The sequence below is a fragment of the Ornithorhynchus anatinus genome, chromosome 7 (genome assembly GCF_004115215.2).
Source record: "Ornithorhynchus anatinus isolate Pmale09 chromosome 7, mOrnAna1.pri.v4, whole genome shotgun sequence".
Classification (NCBI taxonomy): Eukaryota; Metazoa; Chordata; class Mammalia; order Monotremata; family Ornithorhynchidae; genus Ornithorhynchus; species Ornithorhynchus anatinus.
The window spans coordinates 6,410,880-6,436,081 of NC_041734.1; the positions used below are offsets into that span (position 1 = coordinate 6,410,880).

Consider the following 25,202-nt stretch of genomic DNA (forward strand, 5'->3'; position numbering starts at 1 on the left):
AGGAATGTGTGCATATCTGTCAGTCACTTGTATTATTTGAGCACTTATTGTGTGCAGAGCACTGTACTAAGTGCTTGGGAGAGTACAATACAACAATAGACACATTCCCTGCCCACAGTGAGTTTACAGTCTAGATGGGGAGACAGACGTTAATATAAATAAATTGCAATCGTGCAGGTGATTAGGGTTTGTGGGAAAGCATTTTGCTGGGTATCCTGGCCTGTGGAGAGATGTATTTTGGGTCAAGGGGGTAGGGAGGTAAGTTTTTTGACTTCCCATGCATAGTGATCGGGGGTGGTTAGGGGAGTTTAGGCTGGGGTATGGCTTCTTGTTGAGGTGACACTTTGACTCCCCCATGATGGAGACACTGGTAAGGAAATAGGGAGAGGGTCTTAGGTGAAATTTTTTCATTGCCAGGAAGGATGGGTCCCGAGGATTTTTCCCCTCTGGCATGAAACAGGTGACAGTAGGACAGAGAGAGGACCGAGCACCTCCTCTTACCGCAGAACTCAGTGACATCAAACAAATTGTAGAGTATTTACAGCCCTTTAACTCTAAGAACAAGAGAAAACTCATTTTTTCCTGTAATGTTCCCCAGCATGTAATCTGGGATACATCATGATAAGTGATTCAAGTAAGCGTAACAGCACTTAACTGTCCAGAAAATCTAAATTCAAGCATCCATATGATTAAGCAATCAATTCTATTATTGAGCGTTTACAGTGGGCTGAGCACTGTATCAGCAGCTTTGGTAGATACATTCCCTGCCCACCAGGAGTTTACAGTCTGGAGGGGGAGATCAACATTAAATTACAGAAAGGCACATAAATACTCTGGGACTGAAGTTGGGCTGAATATCAACTGCTTAAAGGGAGAGGGAGTAGGGGAAATACTAGTTTGGGACCTGTATTTTGGACACTGTAGGGACCGCTGTTGCCTGTCATAGCTCCATTCAGAAGCTCTTGTCTGTGCAGAAGTCAGTGAACAGTATCCCAGGGAGGCTGCCTGGTTTAGCTTCAGAGAGTGAATCAATCAGTCATATTTATTGAGCACATGCTGTGTGCAGAGCACCGTACTAAGTACTTGGAAGAGATGATAAAACACTATTTCAAGTTGGTAGACAGAAGGTTATGTACAAGGTACAAGAAGGGAAATCGTAGATATAAACCCCTCTGTTCAGCTTCTTGTAAATAAGCATTTACTCTGTCCAAATTTCAAATCTCTGGTCTGTCTTTGTGCAGTGACTTAGCTCTTTGTTTTCCTATGATGTTTTTCTATAAAGACTGACCCTGATGCAAGATTCCTTCAAGATCCCTCTTTTCTCAATTTCCTTTTCCACCTAACTGCTCTGCTTATTTTCTTTTCTCTCTTCTCCTTTATTCTTGTATAGGCCTGACCAAAGATGGCAGTAATGAAAATATTGATTCTCTTGAGGAAGTCCTTAATATTTTAGCAGAGGAAAGTTCTGATTGGTTTTATGGCTTCCTCTCATTTCTCTATGATGTAATGACTCCTTTTGAAATGCTAGAAGAAGAAGAGAGCGAAACTGCAGATGACGTTGATGGTACGTCACAGAATGAAGGGGTTCAGGGAAAAAAAACTTGTGTTATTTTGGATTTACAGAACCAGTAACTTTGATTTAGGAAACAAAGTTACTGACTCATTAATGACTAACTTCAAGCAGTCTACTTTCTTACTACAAGAGGGCTTAATTGCTGCAAGTGGGAAGTATGTCTCATGGGCACAATATTAAGAATAAAATTCCATGTGACCTTATATTGCTAAATGAAAAATTTTCCATTAACCTCTTACGTTTGCATTAGGGGATGTAGCATTATACATTTCAATTAATCATTCAGTGGAGTTTAGTGAGCACTTACTAGGTGCAGAGCATTGTACTAAGTGCTTGGGAGAGTACAATACATTTAACAGCATACGGAATAAATGTGAAACCAGAGTGGTCTTAATGCTCTAGTTGGTTTCTCTATGATTTTCCTTCAATTTGTGCATTTTCTGCACCAAGGGTGGAAATAGACTGCAGTGACTATATTGTCAACTTGTAAACTGCTTGCCTTTCTAACGGACTATTGATAATGGGCTTGAATTTCAAGACACTGGCATGATTGATTAATTACGTAAAGTTGCACTGACCCTTAACATGGTTGCTGTAAATTATGGATATATAAACAATTTTGAGAATGTGATATTTTAATTTACCTTTGTGGAAAATTTATTTTAGATCTAATTTACTAGTTAGATCAATATAAACTATGCCAATTTAAGCAAAAGCTCTATTAACAGTGCTTTTAAACACAAAATACTTGAAAAAAAACTTTTGTTCTGGTTTAGTTAAAACTTCTTGTGAACAGATAATAGCATGCCAGTATTTGATTTCTTTGTTGTCTAATACCAAGGCAATTATTTAGTTTTAATTTTATATTTTAAATTCACCACCAGAGAGTGGGTTAAATTTTTTTATGGGCATTTTATGAAAATGGGAAAATGTGAATATGTATCTTATATAATGTTGAATGAATTAAAAATGATTCTCCCCTAATAACATCCAATGTCTTCTCTATTTCTTCCTATATTTAATAATCAACTTTAATTACTGATACATCAATTCAATTATTCAATTTGGGTTTAAAAATAGTACCTTGAGGATAACAATTTTAGAATGGCTGAGAAGATTACTGAATTTAGGGGATAGCTTTATTAATAGTTTCAGGAGGTTTCCTGGTCTTATGTTTTATTGGTAAACACAGGGAATATATTTTAATCTTAAAAGTAAATCCCATTTTAAGTATACTCATAATTCGAGAGAAGCACTGCAGTTGTGTCAACTTTGCTCTAATTACGTGTTTTGGTAAACACTTCCATTTTAAATCTGACTGGAGTGGACTTCTTTTAACCCTGCGTGGTTATAATAGAACGTTACTCCTTGAAAGTTTACTATTTATTTTATCTAAGTAGATTTATTCTGTAAGTTTTATTGTAATTCTGTCATGAATTACAGATGAGAAATACAGCAAGATCTTTTTACTCTTACAAATTTAAATTTGCAATTACATTCTAATTTTAAATTGACCTTAGAGAACCATTGCTAACAATGCACTATTGATCAAATCATTTATGAAATAATTAGGAAAGATCTCAAACTTAAAAATGAATTTCAAAAATGCTTCTTTAGTATGTCTTTCCTTAGCACTAGTTTAGTTCCATGAGGTTGAGTTAGACCCTTAGCAGAGTTAAAATCCAGAAGAACTCTGTACTTTCAGTACAACTGATCTCAATGTGTTGTTAGGACAATAGGTCATTCTGTTTTTATAATGATTGATTTGTATTTTCTGTCAGGATTCTAGTGGTTTCTCAAGCTTGACTTCAGTAGAATTTCAGAGGTCCTGCTTTATTTGAAATTCAGGAGTTTTCAGTGCTCTAGAGCTCTAATTTTTTTTTTAAAAATGGCTCCTTGAATTAATTTTGTATTTCATTTTCATAATTGGTTTTAATCCAGTTCAATTTTGAAAAATATTATTACAATGAAACTATAGCCTTGATGAAGGGAGGCATTCATTTTTCATTAACTTGGCTTGCTTTTCTGTGTTACTAATATGTTGGAGAACTGAAAATACTTATCTTTACTCCTGACATTTTAATGAGGGACATATATCTGCTGAACCCCAGATTTCTGTGACATCCTCAACAATATGTTTAAGGTTGTGTTTTGTGGGGTGGGGGAAGAGTTTGAATAACAAAATATTGAAGCTATAATTTTTATGTCTGTATAAACTTGGCCTGCAATACATGGTTGTCAATTTTGGCTAATGGTTGTTTTTTTCTTAAATTTTAAACTCCGGAAAAGTCTTCAAATTTTCCAAGAACATTTTATCTGAAAAGCTGCTAATTTCTAGAGTCAATATCCTAGTTTTACTCTTCCTCAAATTTTCAAAAAATATTCATATTACGAGATGAAATATGCTGTAAGATTTTCTGTGGAGAGTGGAGTCCTATAGCTTATCTAGGAATCTGCATACAATTTTCCATTTATAAAGTCTGATTTCCTCATTTGACTGTTTTTGTTCTCCTATTGTCACCCAGGAGGTCCATTCTGCTGGCGCTCTGACTTGCTTGAATGACCCCTTGCCTTCTTTTAAGAATACCACTGTCATTATTGCAGCCCTAGCATTTAGCCCTAGTGGGTAGAGCACTATACTGAGCGCCTACTGTAGGCAAAACAGTTTTCTGGGCACTTCATCGTCATTGTTAGTATTGAGTACCTAGGATTCAATCATATTTATTGAGCACTTACTGTGTGCAGAGAACCATACTAAGTGCTGGGGAGAGTACAGTATAACAAATAATGTTCACATTCCATGCTCACAATGAGCCCGGCCAAGCTCTTTCCATCAGGCCACCCTGCTTTGTAGTATCGTGGAGGGCAAGCACATGCTATAGGTGGCATCTGATTTGTTCACGCTGATGGCTCAGCTCCTTGGTAGCTGCTGCCAATTCCTCCAGCCTGCTGTAAGCATTTCTGGGATAGGTAATCCTGGAAACCCAGTTTACTTAAAGGGGGTTATTAAAATAGCATCTTTGAAAAAACTTTGGGGACACTGAAGTGATCTCCTTTTCCCTTTCCCTGCTCTCAAGTGTCACCCCATGGCATGCATGCAAAGTCAAACTCCTGTCTCTTGGCAAGGCACAGGGCCCCTTCTGTTCCACCGTCTTTTCCCCATTGTCTTCCAAAACAACTGTTTCCTCCACTTTGGAAAGGGAAGCCAAGAAGGAGGCAGTTTAGAGGTTTCCCAACAAACTCTGTCTCGTTCTATCTCTCTGAATCCTCTCCATCCCATAGGAGCCTTTTGCACTTAAGGAAGGGTTAGGTAAGAATAAAATAGCAAAATCCACAGCAGTTATTCCAGTGTATCACTCTTTTGGCTCTTACCTTAGAATCTAATAAATGTTAGGCAGCTCTCCTCTCTGAATGTAAGTTGAGTCTGATTACCAGTGCATTGCAGGGAGATGTTGAACCTAATTTTTTTTTTATAAGTCTTTTAGGTAGTTAAGATAAAAATAAACCAAGAAATGCAGTTGTAATAAAATTGCAAAAACTCACATACACAACAGTGTTAAAGGATATGTGGTAATAGATTCCAGAAATCAGCTTTGCTAACCTTTACAGATAAATTCATAGGATTTATTTTTTTACTTGACATTTTTATTATCTTTAAAGCATTCACCAGATCTTTCGTGCACAGGTGTCATAGCTGATGGCTGTGAAGGCTGTGATGGAAGATTCTGTATAAAAGTATTGCTAAAGTACAGCTCTTTCCCGCCCTGGAATAAGTGTAATTTTTACAAGTCACAATTCAGGAGGTGGTCTTCGGCCAGCTTGAATGCATGACATAAGCTCGTTCTGTTAGTGATTCTTTCAAAGTTTATTTCGCTAGACTCTGAAAGTAAGGATCCTTGTGTTGTTTTTGTTTTGGGTTTTTTTTGGTTTTTAATAGCGTTTACATTGCTAGATAGGTTTAAATTTCTCCAAGAAAGAGAAATTATATTGTGTGTTTACTGTGTGCTTAGAGGCTTCAGGAGAAAAACAGTGTGAAGAGCAGGATTTTGGTCACCTATGGAGTACAGGAAAATATTTGTATAAGTACTGAACATTTAGGGTGATGCATTCATGAAATAATAATTGAAGGCCAAAAATTTGCTGCTACTTCGTGTGTGTTCTCAGTGTATCGCTTTAGACATGTGATCAATGCTGAAAAATCTAAAGTCATTTGAATCAATAGTACAATTGAACACTTTCTGCAGAACACTGTACAAAGTACTTGGGAGAGTAAATACAACAGATTTGGTAAACAGGTTCCCTGCCCACAAGGAGATTATGGTCTGTAGAGGAGCCGACGGTGTAGAATTTTTAATATGTTCATTTTGCCGATTGAACAAAACAGCCATTCTCCTTTTTAAATGAACGTAAATTGCCTTTAACAATTAGAAAAGTTGCAGCCACTTATTTTTCCTATTGTAGTAACAGTGGAAATGATCTCAAGTATGGAACACCAGTATTACTCAGATTGGCTGGTATACAACCATAGTAATTGTACATAACATTGATTTTAAATGATTGGAGTTCACAAGTATAAATAATTCTAAGTATCAGAATAATTTTGGTGTCTTTATTAAGGAAAAACCAGAATGGATTATGAATTGGAAGGAGAAAATTTGCCATTTGAGGTAAAAATGGCAAATCTCCCCTCCCAGGCCTGAGTAACCTGTGTCAAGCTTAACTGAGCATCCTTGTGAGCAGAGCAGGTAGGAGTAGAAAGCATTGATGGAAACCACCGAACAAATGATTTGGTATTGGCAATTGGGAGCCAGAATAAGGATCAGAGAAGAAAAGTAAGTAGCATGATTAATCAATGATACTTATTGAGCACTTACTGTGTGCAGAGCACTGTATGAGAACAGTGCTTTGTACACAATAAGTGCTCAATAAATACAACTGAATGAATCAAGTAATCATTTGGGAGAGTACAAGGTTACAGAGTTGGTAGACACATTCCCTTCCCACAATGAGCTTATAGTGGAATAATGGAACAACAGTGGAACAACGTGAAACAATACCTAACCAACCGTTGCTACTTAGAAAGTGGCCTACCTTCCATCCAGGATATGTTTCCTGTCTGTAGGAAATGTAAACACGGCTGAGCCCGAAGCAGTCCAGTTAATAAATAGACACGTGGCAGAGCTGGGATTAAATCCGAGGTCCTGTGACTTGTAGGCCCGTGTTCTTTCCACTAGTCCACACTGCTTCTCAAACCAATAGTTTTCAAATCAGGTGTTGGAAAAATGTGCCACTCGGTTTCATGTAACTACATTTGTTGGAGGCTCATGAGACCTGCCAGATCAATCACTCGATGGTGTTGATTAAACGCTTACCATGTTCAGAGCATTGTTATAAGCGCTTGAGAGAGTCCAATAGAACAGAATTAGCGGACACATTCCCTGCCCTTAATGAGCTTACACTCTAGAGGGGGAGACAGTAATATGAATTAATAAGTAATTTATAATAAATAATTTAGACATGGATAAGAATGCCAGATTTGCATTCTTACTCTCCTCTTCATTCCCCGAGATGAGTTCTCCAGGGGATTTTTCTGCAGTCATTGGAGTGGTTTTAGGGAATGAGCTGATGTAGGAACACCTTCCACAGTGGCAAATACATTCTTTTGTCCAGGAAATTAATTGGTAATTTAGCCCTGCTTATGGAATTTTTAAACTCAAACTTCCTGATCATAGAGGAGTTGTTAGCACATGTAGCTAGAATCCAAAGCATTCTCCTAACAAAGTGAAAAAGCCTTACAGACATTGAAGGGAATAAAGAATCAAATTAAGGATTCCTCTTGAATGTTATGGTGTGGCCTCTTCCTCTTGCCTAAATCCTGAAAAAAAACCCTGTTTTTTAGGAAGGACATATTATGTGGGAATATCACAAAGGGCAGTAGTCATTTGTTGAATTTCTATAACTGATCAAATCCCAGGACACCTGCAGTAATGAAAACAAAATTAAGAATTGAAATATTTAGGAAACTTGGGCATTGCTTTGAAAAGATAAAATTGTCAATCTGGTTTCTAGAATGTTGTTGTGAATTTGTAATTATCCCTTTTAAATATGTATTGTCTTTCTCTTAATTGCCTTCAACTACACAGTATGCCTATAACACATTTTCATCTTGTAAATACCTACAGAGGAACCAGGTGGGGTAGCCAAGAGAAAAGCTAAAACCAAAGGTATTTACTGTTTTTCCCTGTGAACCCTGTGCAGATAATGAATTTTAATGCTTGAGTGCACTGTTTTTGGTGAGGTTTTGTGAGTGTGTGCGCGCAAGCAAGACAGATTATGTAAATGTAGCTACTAATGATGCTGTAATGGCTTTTTTGTTCATAAATGTAGCAAATATTTAGGTTGCTAATGACTTAGGATTTGAGAAATGAGTTTGTGTTGTCAACTCAATAATTTAGCTGGCATTAGTTTGAAGACTTCAAAATACAATTTCAAATCAATCAATCATATTTGAGTGCTTGCTGGATGCAGAAAGCTGAGGTAAGCGCTTGGGAGAGTTCAATATAACATAATTTTTTATACAGCCTACCTTACATTGGCCACCTGGCTGCTGGTAGTATCCTCACTTAATAGCAGAAGAAGCTTAAAGCACAGGTTAAGCCACTTGCTTCCCATCACCCACCAGGTGCTGGACACAGCTGCAACCAGGTATTCTGTCTCCCAGGCTAGATCATGCTACCTCTGTGAAGAAGAAACAGTTGAGGAAATGTCTTTCAATTTTGAATACGTTCAATTTTCATTGCTGTGATTTTAAATGGGAAAAAAATCATTGGCAAATTGTCCCTGAGCCGCAAAGAAACCTATGGCCTTATCCTTACTTTTTGTATCTTGCTTCTGGAGTCTAAAAATGTATTTCCAAATCTGAAAAGAAAAAATGCTACTTTGAAAATTAATCTGATTTTTGTGCCATCTGCCTTTTACACAAAAGACATTGAGCGGTGATTGATTTGAAGTCCAAGGGACCAAGGGTGACCTGTCTTTGAGTGAGACTGTATTTTCCTGGCAGCTTCTGGAGCACAAACCCTTACCTTTTTTGCATGTTTGCCAAAGTGCACTCTGTATGTTTTTTTGCATTTGGCTTAGTAGCGGTGTTTGAAATAACTCATTTGCAGAGTCTGATAATCTCAAATTAATATGCACAATAGGTCATTGTGTGTGGGTTTTTTCAGTGCTTTGTTTTCATATTAGAATTCCAGAGTATTGAAATAATTGGGTCTTTATCCCATATGGAAAATACCTTTGGGTAACTTTCACTGAGGTTATCATTGAATGCTTTGTTTATATGTAAAATCTATTAGAATTTTGGAGAACCAAATAAAATAACATAAATCAGATAAAGCCCATTCTATTGTGTATTTCTGTATGGTAATGAATGCCATAGTTCTTTGTAAAGAGTATCTCAGTAGCATTTTGGTTGCAACTTGGACATTGAAAACTAGGATGAACACAATTTGGAATACTTCATTTTGAAGTTCGGGTTTGCTTTGCACGTCATCCGATTGCAGCATCAGTCTGCTCAATTCTTGGTTATTCTGTAGTTTGGCCACTTGAGGACAAGGCACCGGAAGCTATGTGAAATTCAGATTAGTTGAGGGATTTAAAGTTATTAGCAACCCTGCTTAAGGTTTTAAGGGGTTGGGATTTGAACTTAATAACAAAAAGCGGTTTGCGCATATCAGAAGACTTCTGCATGCACTCCCCCTAAGTGTGAATTGCTGAGATTTGGCTGTAATTGTGGATGCCTTTACCTAAACAAGCAAGAAAGCATACTGAAAGGAATACTGTCTTGATGATACTGTATTTAAATAAAAATGAAGTCCTACTTCTCTAAAATTATTTGGGTCATTATTCAACTGTTTTCAATCTTTAGCTTTACCCTATTCAATTCACTGCCTTTCAATTACAGTGGGGAAAAAAAGTGAACTCTTATGTTCCCTTTTTCATCTCTTCCATTTATAGGGCTGAAGGGCAATTTTTGAATTAAAAATCTATATTCTACTTTAAAACATTTTTTAAAGTTATGTTTTTATTTATGTAAATCCAGAAATACTGAAAATACCCATGGACATTTAGCTTTAGCAGTATTACCTGCTAAATTATTGAATTTCTGAAAATGCTGACCAAACATCAAAAATTGCAAACAGGTATACTTTGTTGCCTGACTACTGGGTTTTTCAGTTTCTCATGTCATAGCTTTAATTAACTGATAAATTTATTTATACCTATGATTATATAATGCCTTAGATTTATGGCACTTTTGTCATTCAGTAGAGCAGAATTTTTTTAATGGTATTTGTTAAGCACGTACTATGTGCCAGGCACTGTAATATGTGCTGGAGTAGATACAAGACAATCAGGTTGGCCACAGGCCCTGTCCCATCTGGCTCACTGTCTTAATCCTCATTTTACAGATGAGCTGAGCAGAGAGAAGTTGTGACTTGCCTAAGGTCACAGAGCAGTCAGGTGGCAGAGCTGGGATTGGAACCCATGTCCTTCTGACCCCTAGGCCCATGCTCTTTCCACTAGACAACACTGCTCACTTCTCACAGAATTCACTAGAGATATTGTTTTGGTCATTTTAAAAGTGGAAGAGAGGCAGTAATGGCAGCTGACTGAGTAAAATCACCCTTTTGAAGGGGAAGTTCAGCTAGGGGCTATAAAGTCTTAGATGTTTGGCTCAAAAGTTCTGCTTCACAAATATAAAAGTGATACTTTCAATACAACTTTTTCCTTTTGAATGGAAAACCTGAAAAGCGAAAGAAGTAACCAGAGAAGAACCTAAGATAGCAAAAGAGAAACCAGAATCAAAGAAGGAAACCAAGGATGACGAGAAAAAGAAAGTCAAGAAAGACAAGGATGATGGCCGAAAGGATAAGAAAACTGCCGAGTCAGATAAGTGGAAAGATCCCGGTAAGGGTAAAAAAGAGAGAGAAAAATCAAAGGAGAAAGCAGGACTAGAACAAAGCGCCAGAACGAAGGAAAATCTGAAGAAATCGCAAAATGAGAAGGACACCTCTTCCAAAGGGGCACCTAGAGAGAAAGAATACAAAAAGCTAGACAAGAGCTTCCCTTCTAAGTCTGGAAGCTCAGGAAAGGAAAATGTTCAGAAAAGAAAGAACTAAATCATTAATACCCAGGCCACATTCTGCGACTTTGGGAAGGATCACTATGTAAGAGCGCAAGCACGTGAAGGAAATATAGTGAATTTAGAATTGTTAAAATAATTTACTGGAATTGGTTTGCAAAGATGGTGAAAAGTCTTTTGAACAAGGAGCTTTCAGAACTGCAGCTGATTTTTATTTACGGTGCATAACAAATGTTTACTTAGGAACTTTAAAATGTACACAGTCCCATACCTTGTGAATTAATAGATAGTGGCACCATATTGAAATATTTCAGGAAAGAAAACATTTTATTCTGATTTAATAATTTATTGTGGTATTTATGGTTTTTAAAAGTAAGATAGAGCCTGTTACATCTCATGTTTCTGGTAGTATAATGAAACGTATTGATAAAATATTGTATATTTCTCTTGGGGGATGATCCTTTAGAGGTGATTTCAAATGGCTCAAGAAACAGTCTTTCCTCTTTGTATGTGGAATCTTCGTAAGATCCTCAAATAACTTTTCAAATGGAATTGTTGATAGAGCAGTGCATTTCCTTGTATACAGAAATGACTGGCATTATATTCTGAATTGATATGTTTGGTGTAGTGTCAGAATTGTTTCAGTGTTATTGAAAAACTGTGTTCTGACCCAGATGGGCACACACTACGCTTTGAGTTCATCACAGAAATGATGATTTATATGAGACTATCTTTTGGGTTTACTTTGGATCCATTTTAGTACAGTGCATGAGGCTTATTGTCTTTAAAGGCAACTAGATGCAAGTCGAATACTTTGAGCTACAACCGAGGGGCTACAGATTTTGCCATTATCAAACCAAATGGAGTTCTCTCTCCTGCAAGTATCAGTCAATCAGTGGTTTGTATTGAGCACTTAATATATGCAGAGCATTGTTCTGAGTGCTTGGGAGAGTAAGATACAAGAGAATTAGCAGACACGTTCCCTGCCCATAATCAGCTTACAATATATAGGGGGAGATAGACACTAATATGAATAAAAACATAATTTATAAGAATTTAAAGATATGTACATAAGTGCTGTGGGGCTGGGGGTGGGGCAAATATCAAATGTCCAGTTCTGTATGTTTTCCAGAGGTAAATTTTCATTTGGACATTTAGCAGTAAACTCCGTCTTGTGCCTGGTTGTTCTTGCTCCTGTGTTGGCCCCTGTTGCCATCTTCAGCCTGCCCATACCTACTTGTCCATAGCTGAGCTAGTCCCCAGGGATCAGTTCTCTTTCCTCCTTGGCCTCCTGGCTCCCATCCCGGCCACAGTAACCTAAGCCTTAGGCCTTTATATCTCTGCTCTCTCCATTCCCCCGCTGCATTTTCACCTTTCACTGTTCTGCCAGTTCTCCCATCTGGCAGTCCCCTGAACTTATCAGAAGTGACGACTGAGTTGGGGCAAACTTTTATAGGTCAGGATATTTCCGTCATGTAATGTAATTCCTAAAGTGCAGAGAGGAATGAGTTCTGAACCAAACATTGTTTCTAAAGTTGTTGTATTCATTTTCCTTGGATGTGCAAGTGTGTTATTTGTAAAAAGAAGTCTGTAGAAATTTGGCCTACCCCTTATTTAACCTAATCAAGGATATTATGCAACTCTGAAAACTATTTAAATATAACATCCTGAAAGGAACCTGATAACTAATTTGTAGATTAGCCAGCAGGGGAAAAAAAGTCATTTCAGAGACTACACAGGCACCCTAATATCATCACAGTGATCCTGTTTGAAATAGTATATTGACTTATCAAATGTAATCAATATTAAAGGAAAATGAAAAGGGAAATATGGATGGTAGGTACTGTACTGCTTAAAACTAAGGCAACCCTGAGTTTGAGATGAATCTTCTAAAATAGTTGTTTCAGGATGGGGAAAAAAAAATTCCTCCATTGACCTTTCCAAATATCTCTTCCATTGTTTCTAAGCCTCTAAAGAGACCCAGAGAACTTAGCTGTGTCCAGTGTTTTTTGTTTTAAAAAAAACCTTTCATTTGGCCCATCAGCATGGCCTAGTAGATAAACCATGGGCTTGGAATTCAGAAGGTCATGGGTTGTAATCCCTGCTCTGCAAATACCATCATCATTATTATTATTATTCCAGGGTTCAGTGTACAAATTATCACTCGTGTTGAAGCTATGAACCTCCAAATACCATTTATGAGCAGCAAGGGAAGGCCAGGGTGGTCACCTGGGCGCCTGAAGTTTGCATGGGTTGTGGAGGTGATCTAGGAGCCAGCATAGACTAGTGGAAAGAGCACAGGCCTGGGAGTCAGAGGAAAACACATCTCCTCCAAGAGACCTTCCCAGACTAAGCCCCACTTTTCCTCATCTCCCACTCCCTTCTGTGTTACCCTGATTGCTCCCTTTGCTTCCCCCCACCCCGACCAGCCCCATCACACTTACATATTTATCTGTAATTTAATTTATTTGTATTGATGTCTCCCTCCCTCCCTCTAGACTTTTATCACTTTTATCACTTTTATCATTGTGGGCAGTGAGAAGCAGCATGGCTTAGTGGACAGACCGTGGGCTTGAGAGTCATAGGATGTGATTTGTAATTGCAGCTCTACCACTTGTCTCAGTGTGACCTTGGACAAGCCACTTAACTTCTCTATGCCTCAGTTACCTCATCTGTAAAATGGGGATTAAGATTATGAGCAACACGTGCTACAGATTGATTACCTTGTATCTGCCCCAGCACTTAGATCAGTACTTGGCACATAGTAAATGCTTAACAAATACCATTAATATTATTATTATGTCACTGCTTATTGTTGTATTGTACTTTTCCGAGCGCTTATAACAATGTACTGCATACAGTAAGCACTTAATAAATACGATTGAATGAATTAATGAATGACCTGGGTTGTAATCCCGGTTCCACCACTTGTCAGCTTTGTGATCTTGGGTAAGTCCTTTAACTTCTCATGACTCAATTACTTTGTCTGTGAAATGATTAAGATTGCGAGCCCTATGCGGGACAGGGACTCTGTCTAATCCAATTATCCCGTATTTACCTCAGTGCTTAGTACGGTGCCTGGGACATAGCAAGCACTTAACAAATATTATGATTATTATTATTATTAGGAACACCTCAGCTGTCCTCATTTAAACTAGTTAAGCTCTTACTATGTGCCAAGCACTCAACTAAAAACTGGGGTAGATACAAGCTAATCAGGTTGGATACAGTCCCTGACCCACATAGGGCTAACAGTCTCAATCCCCATTTTACAGATGAGATACCAGAGGCACAGAGTAGTGAAGTGATTTGCCCAAGGTCACATAGCAGGTATAGAACCCAGGTCCTTCTGACTTCCAGGCCAGTGCTCTAGCCACTAGGCCATGCCGCTTCAGCTCAGGAATCATTTTTATTTTTGTAAGAACTTTTTAAGCATTCACTTTGTTCCAAACACTGTTCTAAGTGCTAAAATAGATACAAGTTAATCAGGTTGGGCACAATCCCTGTTTCACCTGGGACTCACAGTCTAAATAGGAGAGAGTAAGAGGCACAGAGAAGTGACTTGCCCAAGGTCCCATAGCAGACAAGTGACAGAGTCAGGATTAGAACCCAGGTCCTCTGACTTCCAGGCTCACATTCTTTCCACTAGCCCTTGTTGTTTTTCAGACCTGATCTGTCTTATTCTGGAACAGGAGGGATTACGTCGAACACTTTACTGCAGCCTGGATCCGATAGCGGGGGAAAGGATGAGAGTCTGTGAACTCTCTGTCTCAGCTCAGTAAAACAGGGCAAGGGTGAAGAGGTGGGAGAAGGAACAACATGGAGAGGCCAAAGAAAAAATGGAGAAAATTGAAAAGACACAAGATGAGAAGCCACAGGGAGGAAGAGGGAAAAAGAAGCTTCCAGCCCGATGAGGTGGCAACTCCGAGAAGGGAAGTAAAGGTTGTGGGAGAGCCTACACGCCCATGGTTTCTGCCCAGCCGCAGGGTCCACCTGTTCACCTTTGTAGTTTTGTAATCCTAGAAGAAAAGTTGGCCTTAGCCATGGATCAAGCAGTGTGGCTTAGTGGAAAGAGCACTGGCTTGGGAGTCAGAGGTCGTGAGTTCTAATCCCTGCTCCGCCATTTGTCAGCTCTGTGACTTTGGGCAAGCCACTTAACTTCTCTGTGCCTCAGTTACCTCATCTGTAAAATGGGGATGAAGACTGTGAGCCCCACATGGGACAATCTGATCACCTTGTATCTCCCCAGTGTTTAGAACTGTGCTTGGCACATTGTAAGTGCTTAACAAATACCATCATCATTATTATTATCAATCCCTTCATCCCCTCCCCAGTTCCTTATAAACTCTCCCTGAAAACCCTGAAATGGGCCTATTTCCACCGACGTCTGCCACGTTATGTACCATTGCTGATTAAAATACGATTAAGTGTCTCCGTCTTTCCATGCTCAAAGTAGACAGAATGAGACTTTGGATTCCGAGCGATATAGTATTTCGTGCTCAATTGTTGCTTGTCTACTACAGCGTCACCATTCAAAACTGAATCGCGTGATGATCTGGCACATGGGAAAATGCCAAACTATTTATTTGAACGTTATGTGTAATGGTCATAGTTGCTTGATAAGTCGTAATAAAAATGGTAAGGAATAGCGTTAGTTGTCAAGTTCAGTATTTTAAGTTTAATGTGTGACTTTTGTCAAGTTTCATGTGGTTTCTATTCTTGTGATTGGTAGTGTGAAAATTGCTTTTAATAAAAATGGAAGCCTGCTGTGTATTAAAACAAATGCAAAAGTAACCATCCAGTATTCTCTGAAGGGAAGGGGAGCTGATTATTTTATCCACTCATACATAGCCAGGGTTATCCAGATTGACCTTTCTATTCAGCCCTGGCATGTATTTCATAATGTAACATTTCATTTTAATTTTGCTACTCATAGGATATGAAAATGCATACATGGTCAGAGAGAGATTTTATTTTGTGTAAAGAATTAATGTTTAGGTTATACTCTTTTCTATTTCTTAGCCATCATCCAATTTCAGTTGTTCTGAACTCATGGAAATAAATTAAAACTGAATGAATTTGCTGTTAAGTCACAACTTGAGGAACTGAATTTTATCTGATGTTGATCATTCAGAAGCTTAGATAATATAAAAAATATTAGGCGGTGTTAACTTACCTGAAGAAGTGAAAAATCCCCTGGGTTGTAAGAGTTAGGGGAGGAGGGGGATTGGAGTGAAGGAGGTCTTCCATGTCAGTGAGGCATTTGGACACCTCACTTTTTCTGCAGACTGTGTCTGCAAGGTAACTGGGTCTTTCCGCTCTAACTATGGCCTAAGTCCTGTGGCTGCAACCCATTTCTCTCCCCAGAGCTGTCCTACCCCAACTTTGTTCAGCTCCCCATGACTTCTACTTCTCTTTTGTAACAAAACTGATCAATATACGGGTTCTTTTCCCCAGTTTGAACATAGACGTAGGTAACCATGTTGACCCTGAAAAGTTGACCCATCAGGCCCAGTTGCCTTGTTTAGTGGATTTACAAACCTCTGCTTTCCTGTCCTCTTGTCCTTGCTCATCCACCTTCTTACTCTCTTCCTGGAAGCTTCCTTAATTGGGATCAAACTGCCTAATTTATGAACTGTAATAAACTGACTCGGATCTCAGCTGATGGGAATAAACTCCAAAAATACCTGCAAATCCATTTTTTTAATGGTATTTAAGTCTTTACTGTGTGTCAAACACTATCCTAAGTGCTGGGATAGGTGTAAGTTAATTAGGTACAGAGTCCCTGTCCTGCCTGGGGTTCACAGTCTAGGAGGGAGACTAGGTATTTAATACCCAATTTACAATTGAGGAAACTGAGTCCCAAAGAGTCCCAAGGTCATAAGGCAAGCATTTGGCAGAGCCGGGATTAGAATCCAGGTCCTTCTGATTCCTAGGCCCATGCTCGCTCCAGTAGTCTATGCTGCTTCCTTGAGGTTTTGGAAGAAACAGCATCTGCCAAGCCATATATTCTAAAGTGTAAATGTTCCTAAACTTGGGGTTTGTCAAGAAAGTACATCCAGTTAAAGAATTGAATGCTTCCCTTTACACTTTCACTGCACTTATGTAATTTCATGACTCCAGTTTTCAGCTCTGCTTCAGTTTGTGCCGTTAAGAAACTTGAAGTCTGTGGGGCCTAAGAAGTTCATGCAGGCCCTCCTTGCCCCCATTAAACTATGAACTTCTTAAAGTCTTCTGTTCTACTCTCCTAAGAGCTAACTATAGTACTTAGCAACTAGATGCTTATTAAGTTCCAGGGAAAAATAGGCCAGAGAAGTTTATCTCTTCTTTTATCATTACCTCTATTGTATCAGCCGCAAACACCTTCAAATTCTGATTTCTGTAATGACTGCCCCCCAATGTGGTTTCCTGTTGCTGTGGGATTTTCTCACATGGTCGAGAGCTGAGTCAGTTGCAACTGACACCACCCAGAGAGCTGGCAGGGTAAAGCCCAGCGAGTACTGATGGTGAACAGCTGTGGCACATCTGACAGCTCTCCTGAAATTACCATATGCCTAAATTGGTCTCTTGAAGTGGGGGATTAAGTGGGCATCCAGTGCGTAGCTCTGAGAATCCATTCCCGTCACTGGTATCATGGAGGAAGTCAAGAGCTCTCCTCTCTATGTGCCAATGAAAGAATCTTGCCCCCCACGCTTACCTCCACATTACTGCCCTGTAGGCATAGGAATCTGTAGAATGAAGAGGCTAGTATTTGCCAACCAGTTTCTGTCCTGTTGTGCTGGGCAGGACTCAGTTGCGTAGGGAAGAAGCAGGACAGTGCGATGCACATCATAAGTGCTCAGATAGCATTGAATGATTGATTGGAGGCCACCTGTCATAAAAATAGCTGTCACAAAAATAGGGATCCTTAGAATGTGAGCCCCAAGTGGGACAGGGATTGTGTCCAAATGATTAATTTATGATTAAATGATTAATGGATTAATAATTAAATGTAATTGATTTGGGTAATGGGAATTAGGCTGGGTGGACGAGGAATAGTGTGTGTTTAGGGGAAGTGGGGAACTGAAGAGAGAAAGGAAGAAATTAGAGAACTTCAAGGAAAGAAATATTCAAGAAAAATCCTGGGTTCTAATCCCATCTCCACCACTTTTCTAATGTGTGACCTTGGGCAAGTCTTTTAACTTCTCTTCTTATTTGCCTCATCTCTGAAATGGGGATTAAGATTATGAGCCTTAAGGGGATCAAGGGACAATGTACAACCTGATAATTTTGTATCACACCCAGAACTTCTTAGAATTCCTGGCCCATAGTAAGCACTTAACAAATATTATTTTAAAAAAATCCCAAACCACTCTCAAAACTAGCAAAGCATTCTTCCCAATTTTGAAGCGAATGCACTAGTATCCAAGATATGAAGTTCTTGGCATTTCACTGTGAAGTAAATGAAAGTGTAAAAAGAAGTACTCAGTTCTATAATGTGCAGTTTACTTTCTCAACCAACCCTGGGTTTAGGAAAACTCACAGTTTAGAATATATGGCTTGGCAAGTGCTGTTTCTTCCAAAATGTCACTGCATTCTGTCCAGGCATGTATTGCCAGAAGAACACTCCCAAATTTCTGTTCTGTTCAAAAGGTGTAATTAAGGTGGGTTACTTTAAAAACAAACCAAAAAAAAAAAAGACCACTGAGTGTAATATCGTGCTTAATCTAGCACTTTAGTCAGTCTGGTTCTCTTTACTGGAAAGAGATCAATTCACTTATCTTGTTTCCAAACCGCGTCAACTAAATTTAAAGGTTCTCACATTAGAGATACCCAAGAATTTTGTTAAAGGTCTCAAGAGTGTTAGATACCAATCTTTATGGCATGATAAAATTGATATTTTTAACAAAGGAAATCATTAAAAGTATCTAGTTTCTAGCAGTTTCTTAGTTTATCATTTGCTGGATCTCTGCCTGTTTTATTCACCATAGGAAATATATTTTTGCTTTTTATGGCAAGATTTGGGGGGTGTTGAAGACGACTGCATTAGCAGATACACATCTTAAAACTAGTCATAAATCCATCCCCTCCCCAAAGAATACAGTAGATTACTGAACTACAAATATAGATTTATAATATCAAAATCCACTTTAGTGTTTTGTGCTTTTACCATAAAGACAATGTAGAGCCTGTGTAACTTAAAAAATGACATATGCATTATAAATTGTCTAATATTGGGATTTATGTTTTGTGGACACAGACCCATTACACAACTTCAAATGTATTTTGGCACACAGTGGATTTCTTAATACGTTTTTTCAAATCTTCTGTTTAAAGAAATGTGTGCTCTATTTTTAAGAAATTGGCGCTTAAAAACTCAAAACATTTTAACCAATACTTTTGTAATTATTGACATTTTCCAAATCCTGGAATTGCTCATTTAAAAAGCCAGTGGACTTAGAAGCCAATATTTTATGCCAGTGGAAATTTTTGGTTACTTTTACCCATTTTTAATTTATTCACCTTCATACATATTTAATGATCTGGCATTGGGAGCAGTACATCAATTGTATTGGAGTGCTTACTGTGTGTAGAGCACTGTCCTAAGCACTTGGGAGAGTACAATATAACAGACACATTACTTGACTAAATCAGATTTTACATGTGAAGGATATTTTTATCACTTTAATTTGTACAGTAAATTTTGAAAAGTTGATTTTTTTTTAAAAAAAAAAGCAAAAGTTAACTTTGTGACTGAAAAATACAGGGCTAAAAGAAAGATCTGACACAGCGCAAACAGCACATGAAGACTCTGAAGGACCTCTCCAGGCAGGGCAGCAGGCCACCACCACATCAGGTAAGGCCTCTGACAGATTGTGGCAAAAATAAACCCTTGTGTTGTATTATCCCTTCATCACCTCGCTGTGAATATTCACAATAGCTCAGGTGCAAAACTGAATTACAAATTATCACCCAGAAAGTGATATGTGGCCGTGAACTTGGAGGAGAGATCTGTGATGTGGTTCTACATTCAAAGCTCATTTTCAGGGATTCTCCCTAAAAGAAATGGACTCTTCAGGAAATGTCCCTAAGAAAGAACTGAAATTGATACAAGTGATGAAAAACTGCAATCTGCCCATTCTCTGTGGTCACCTTCTCCTCTCCATTACTTTGCTCTTCTCCAGAGTTTGCTGTTCAGATTCTCAGTCTAGGGCCCTGATCTGTTTTGGCCTCTCTTTGGATTCCTGGCTAGTTGTGACCCACATTTTTCCTGTCGCACTCCCTGCTGCATAGATTTTTTTTCTTATTTGCAGACTGCCTGGACACCCCTCTAGTTAATAGTTTTATAATGACAAAAATCTCAAAACTAATGTGTGCATTCGTTTTTAACACTGAAGTTGCTCTGTGGTGCCCATGGAAATTTTGTTTCTGATTAGAATAACTGGAAAAATATTCTCTTGGTCTTTTAAGTTTAATTGCAACCATGAAGAGTAGAAACACAATGGAACATCTGCTAGAAATCCCAATAAACATCTGCTGTCTGGGAATTTTGATTCTGTTCCTCCATCTAATGGCAGTTTATGGTATGGCAGTCAATAAATAATTCAAAATGAATACAAAGAAAATTTGTATTAACACTGACTGAAATTAGTGAAATTAAATGACACACTTTAATTCTGTTCATGTGTCTCAATTTCAGAACTTGAAAATGCTTTATAGTTTACCTAATTTTAATCTTGAAGCTGGCATTCACTTTACAATGTATATTTTCCATTTTCCTGTTTTCAAAAATACTGTAGAACCCACTTTTCTACTTTGATACTGTAATTATCCACTCTTTTATGCAACAGATTAATTTTCTATAATTCACAGGACTAGAACCAGTCTGAAGTCCAGTATTTCATAAAATTGACATGGCCTTTTTATTTATAGAGTAACCTCCCGTTCATTGTCAGCACGTAGAAAGAAAGCTTACAGATTGGGTAGGTGGCTTTCAGGCAAAGTATTGTCCACATCTGCACTAGAAGTTCCTTAAAATTTTATTTTGAGCCTAGAAAATATTTTGATTAAAGTAATGAGTTTCGTGGTCACAAATAGATCATGTTAGCCTTCACATACTATATTTTGTTCTCCCTGAAGCTTTAGGAAATTTTTCCAGAAGCATATTTATTAAGCACTTATTTTAAGCCAAGCTCTATGCTTGTCACTGGAGTAGATAAAATGCAACAGATTAGCCACAATCCCTGTCCCATAGTGGGCTCATAGTCTAAAGGTGTAGTCGGGGAAGACTGGAGATGAGCTTTAAACAAGGCTATGAATTGGAGAGAGTGTTGAGCTGTCATATAGGAACAAGGAGTGGGTTCCACTTCAGAGGGCAGACGTGGGCTGGGGTTGGAGGAGAGATAGACAGGCTTGAGGTTTTGTGAATAGGTTGGCGACAGAGGTGCTAAGTTTTGGGATAGGGTGTAATGGAAATCAGCAAGGTTGGTTTAGGAGGGGACAAGCTGATTGAATGCTCTATACTGTAGTAAGAGGCTTCTGTTTGACACAGAGGTGAGGAGTCAAGAGATGTGGGCTGAACTTTTTTTAGAAAGATCAAGCAACAGAGTGAATTGTGGACTATAATGGGGAGAGACCAGAGGCAGGGAAGGTAACAAGGAGGCTGATGCAGTAGTCGAAGTGAGTTACAATACGTACTTGGTCAGCGAGGTAACGGTGAGGAGAGGGCAGATTTTAGCAATGTCATGAGGGTAGAACCGACAGGACTTGCTGACAGTTTGAATATGTGGATTGACTGGGAGTGATAAGTTGAGGAAAACTCCAAGATTATGTATTTGTGAGGTGGAGGATAGCGGTGTTGTCTAAAGTGATGGGAAAGAGGACAAGGTTTGGGTGGAGGATGGAGAAGTTCTGTGGTGGGCATCTTTAGTTTGAAGTGTCGGGAGGACATCCAGGTACAGATGTTCCGAAGGCAGGAGGAAATTGGAGGCTGCAGAGGATAGAGTTAAGGGCTGGAAAAGAAGATTTGGGACTCAACTGCATAGAGATGGTAGTTGAAGCCATGGGAGTGAATGAGGCAGATAAGAAGTAGAGGAGGATTAAGATGGAGTTGTGGTCCTTGGGTTTGGCAAGAAGAAGGTCATTGGTGACTTTAAAGAGGGCAATTTCTGTAGACCGAAGGGGCTGGAAGCCAGACTGTAGGAGGGAGTCAGGGAGAGGAAGCAGAGGCAGCAGTTTAGACAGTCGACTCAATTATTTTGGAGAGGAATGGTAGGAAGGAGATAGGATGATAACTAGAGGAAGCTGAGGGGTTAAAGGTGGGGTTTTTTAAGGAAAGGATTACAGGAGAATGTTTGAAAGTAGCTAGGAAGTGAAAGGTTGAAGATGGCCATCAGGAAGGAAATAGGGAGGGGGGTCAATTGTTTTGATAAGGTGTGAAGTGGTAGGGTAGGAGGTGCAGGCGGAGGGAGTAGATTTTGAGAGGAGATTTTGGGAGGATGTGGGAGATCTCCTTTTAAGGTACTACTGGGAAAGATTCCACCACTTGTCTGCTCTGTGACCTTGGGCAAGTGACTTAATTTCTCGGTGCGTCAATTACTTCATCTGAAAATGGAGATTAAGACTGTGAGCCCCATGTGGGACAAACTGATTAACTTGTATCTACCCCAGCGCTTAGAACAGTGCTTGGCACGTAGTAAGCAAGAGTAACAAATGCTATTATTATTATTATAATGGGAGTGACAAAGGAGGGTCAGGAGGAGGGAGGGACTGGAGAGGTATAGAAAAGTCTGACCTAATGAACAAAAAATCAGAATAAGCCCTCTCTCCCTACTTGCCTCTTAATTCAATGTAGAAGATCATCTGCAAGTTCTGAAAGATATTTTTCTTCAACAAACTGTTCTTCCAAACTCTTCATACTGGATTTCATTTAATAGCTTTCTTAGCCATTGAATGGTCTTTAAAGTTAGAAAGAGAAGTGTGACAATCACTATTTTGGTACTCTCATAGTAGGCAAAATCATTGTTTTCCCTTGTCTATCACAGCAAGTTAGAAGAGGAGATCAGTTTTGGCCAAATTCTGATTGTCGCAGGCTTAATAGTGAATATTAACTATATGACCTCTGCTTATTAATTATACATGATGTGACTCCCAATTTCCCAGAGTTTATTTTGATTTAGAACCTGAACTTTGTGGGTTAGCCCACACAGTAGCTTGTACCTGTAGTAAGAGCTTTCACTTGGTGACGGCACAGTTGTGTGCCAGCATCCAAATCGGGAAACCCTTTTCAGACACTAACAGTTCTAGGATTGAATCTAACAAATGAATAGTTGGTAAAGAGAAATGGAGAGTGGATTTCTCCTTGGAGTAAGAAAGATGATTGTTTAGTGAAAATTGGTAGCTGACATTGTCTAGCTCACCACTTAGTTGTGAGGTTGAATTAAAATTTCATGTGGCCAGTTATAAAAAAAAAACACACCAAAAACAAAAATGCACCCAAATTCTTAACTCATCTGCAGTATTCGTGAAAAGCAACCCTCCTAATGATGCATTCATTTCTATCAACATGAAACAAATTTGGTCAGTTTAGCAATTCTGTTTGATTAAATGAAGAAGCTTTTCCCCCAAAATCACTATAAATTAACACGTCTTTTATCATAGATTAATATAATGACAGTTCCTTGAGGTTTCATTTCCATTTACTTGTGTTTTTTAATTATTTTAGAACAAAAGAGTATTGAAGATGAGGTGACAGAAAAAATCCAGTCCATTCTTAATGAAGCAATTCAGGCACAACAGGGTACGAATTTATATGCTCTCTATCATGGCTATTGGTAAATCTTTCATTGTCATTTTCAAGGGGGATTTTTTGCTTGTAAAGAGTGAAAGTAAAAAATAATTTTAATGTGGAGTTTTTCATGTTGATTTGTAATGCATTCCAAACACTGTGCACTTCTATTTTTTCTAACTCACAAATCTCTGGGAGTGAGGAAATCTCTGTATATCCAGGCTTTGATTCCCAAAATGGTAATCAGATACCAAAGTGTCTATAAAAACTATGTGGATCCCATTTTGAAAAGTGAAGTTGATTTTGAGATAGAGTGAGGAGAATCTTTCTCTTAATATATTTATTTGCTCTCTCCCACATAAATTGTAAATTCCTTAAGAACCCAGACAATGTGTTTTTGAAAATTTCATTATAACTTCCCCCAAACTTAGAACACTGAGATGCAGAATATAGTGGTCTTAATAATTTGAAATGACGGTAAATATTTCTCATTAAATATTTCTTTGTTCAAAAGCAAACCCACTTCTCTGGCAGTATGCATAAGAACTTAAATTCTAAATTTGTGTTATTAAAAATACGCTACCCCCAATAGTCACTCAATAAATACATTGAATGATTGATGTTTTAGAATCCGCATGCATGTAGGTGGAGAGCTAGGATTAAAACCAATATAATTTTTTAAAGGTTTACAGTTTCATTACTCAAGTAATTATGTAAGGCAACTCTAAGCTAGTTAATTGGGAGCTGAGCTTGCTTCATGAAAGTGATAGTTTTTAATGTACAACTACATGTAGTTTTTAATGTAGCAAATTATTCCTGTGGTTTAGTACCTCAAAGTCATTGTTGTAAGCTTTATCAGTGAAAGAAACCCTAGGACAGTTTGATAAGATTAGTAAGGTAGAGGGTAGATTTCTATTGACTGCTTCTACTTTTCAATTTGAGTGAAGAAATGTTAACTTAGTTTATAATTTTACAGTGATTGTGACACTGTTTTGCAGTGAGATTACTTGGAGTCAATTTTATTTTGCAACATTAAACACTCAGATATACTGTTGGGAAGGTTTATATGATGGCATTTGTCAACTTTTTCTTTCCTCTTCCAACTGTATCCAATAAAGTCAAAGACAAACCAGAGGAAGAGGTAGAGGAACCAGCAAGAGAAGAGCAGATAGAGGTTGATGTGATCCGTGAAGAAGCTTTTGAAATTCCTACCAGAGTCATTTTGGAAGATGAAAATTTTGAGGGCCTGGAAGCAGCAACATTTGATAAAGGTAGAAAAAGGTTGTAGTTAAAATGGAGTAAGAATAACTGCGCATTTTTTTGAGTCTCGTGAAGTCATCTAAAAGCTGAAATAATTTTTAAATTGAAAATGTTTCCTTAAGATGAATTATTTTAATTTATCTTGACAATACAGAGAGTCAGCCCCCAAGTGTGTAAAATCATCCTGAGGGGTTAAGGTGGATAATTTTGGAAAATGCATTAATACTTTCAGAAAGCTCAGGTACCAATTGAAAAATGGTCCTCTAGAATGGTCCTCTAGACTGTGAGCTTGTTGTGGGCAACGAACATGGCTGTCAACTCTGTTGAATTCTCCTCCCTCAAGTGTGACTGATTGATCATTTGCTAGTGCAGGGGCTGCACAATAGTGCACTGCCATGGTATGAGTTAGGAATAATCTTTGTGGCAGTGTTAGGCCTCAGTGCTATGTCAATACCTCCACT

The 25,202-nt window shown here is 38.4% G+C and overlaps 1 protein-coding gene across 5 annotated transcripts in view; it reads left to right on the top strand.

The window, feature by feature from the left end:
* Positions 1–25,202, top strand: part of ASPH (aspartate beta-hydroxylase) — a 128,547-nt gene that overhangs the window by 37,067 nt on the left and 66,278 nt on the right. For 3 of the 5 annotated variants that reach the window (XM_029069883.1, XM_029069884.2, XM_029069885.2), the window contains 4 exons: positions 1,391–1,564; positions 19,462–19,551; positions 23,419–23,493; positions 24,600–24,752. In XM_029069883.1, coding sequence (XP_028925716.1) covers positions 1,391–1,564; positions 19,462–19,551; positions 23,419–23,493; positions 24,600–24,752 — 492 coding nt within the window. The remainder of the gene's footprint in view (positions 1–1,390; positions 1,565–19,461; positions 19,552–23,418; positions 23,494–24,599; positions 24,753–25,202) is intronic. The other 2 variants (XM_029069886.1, XM_029069887.2) reach the window with 1 other exon arrangement.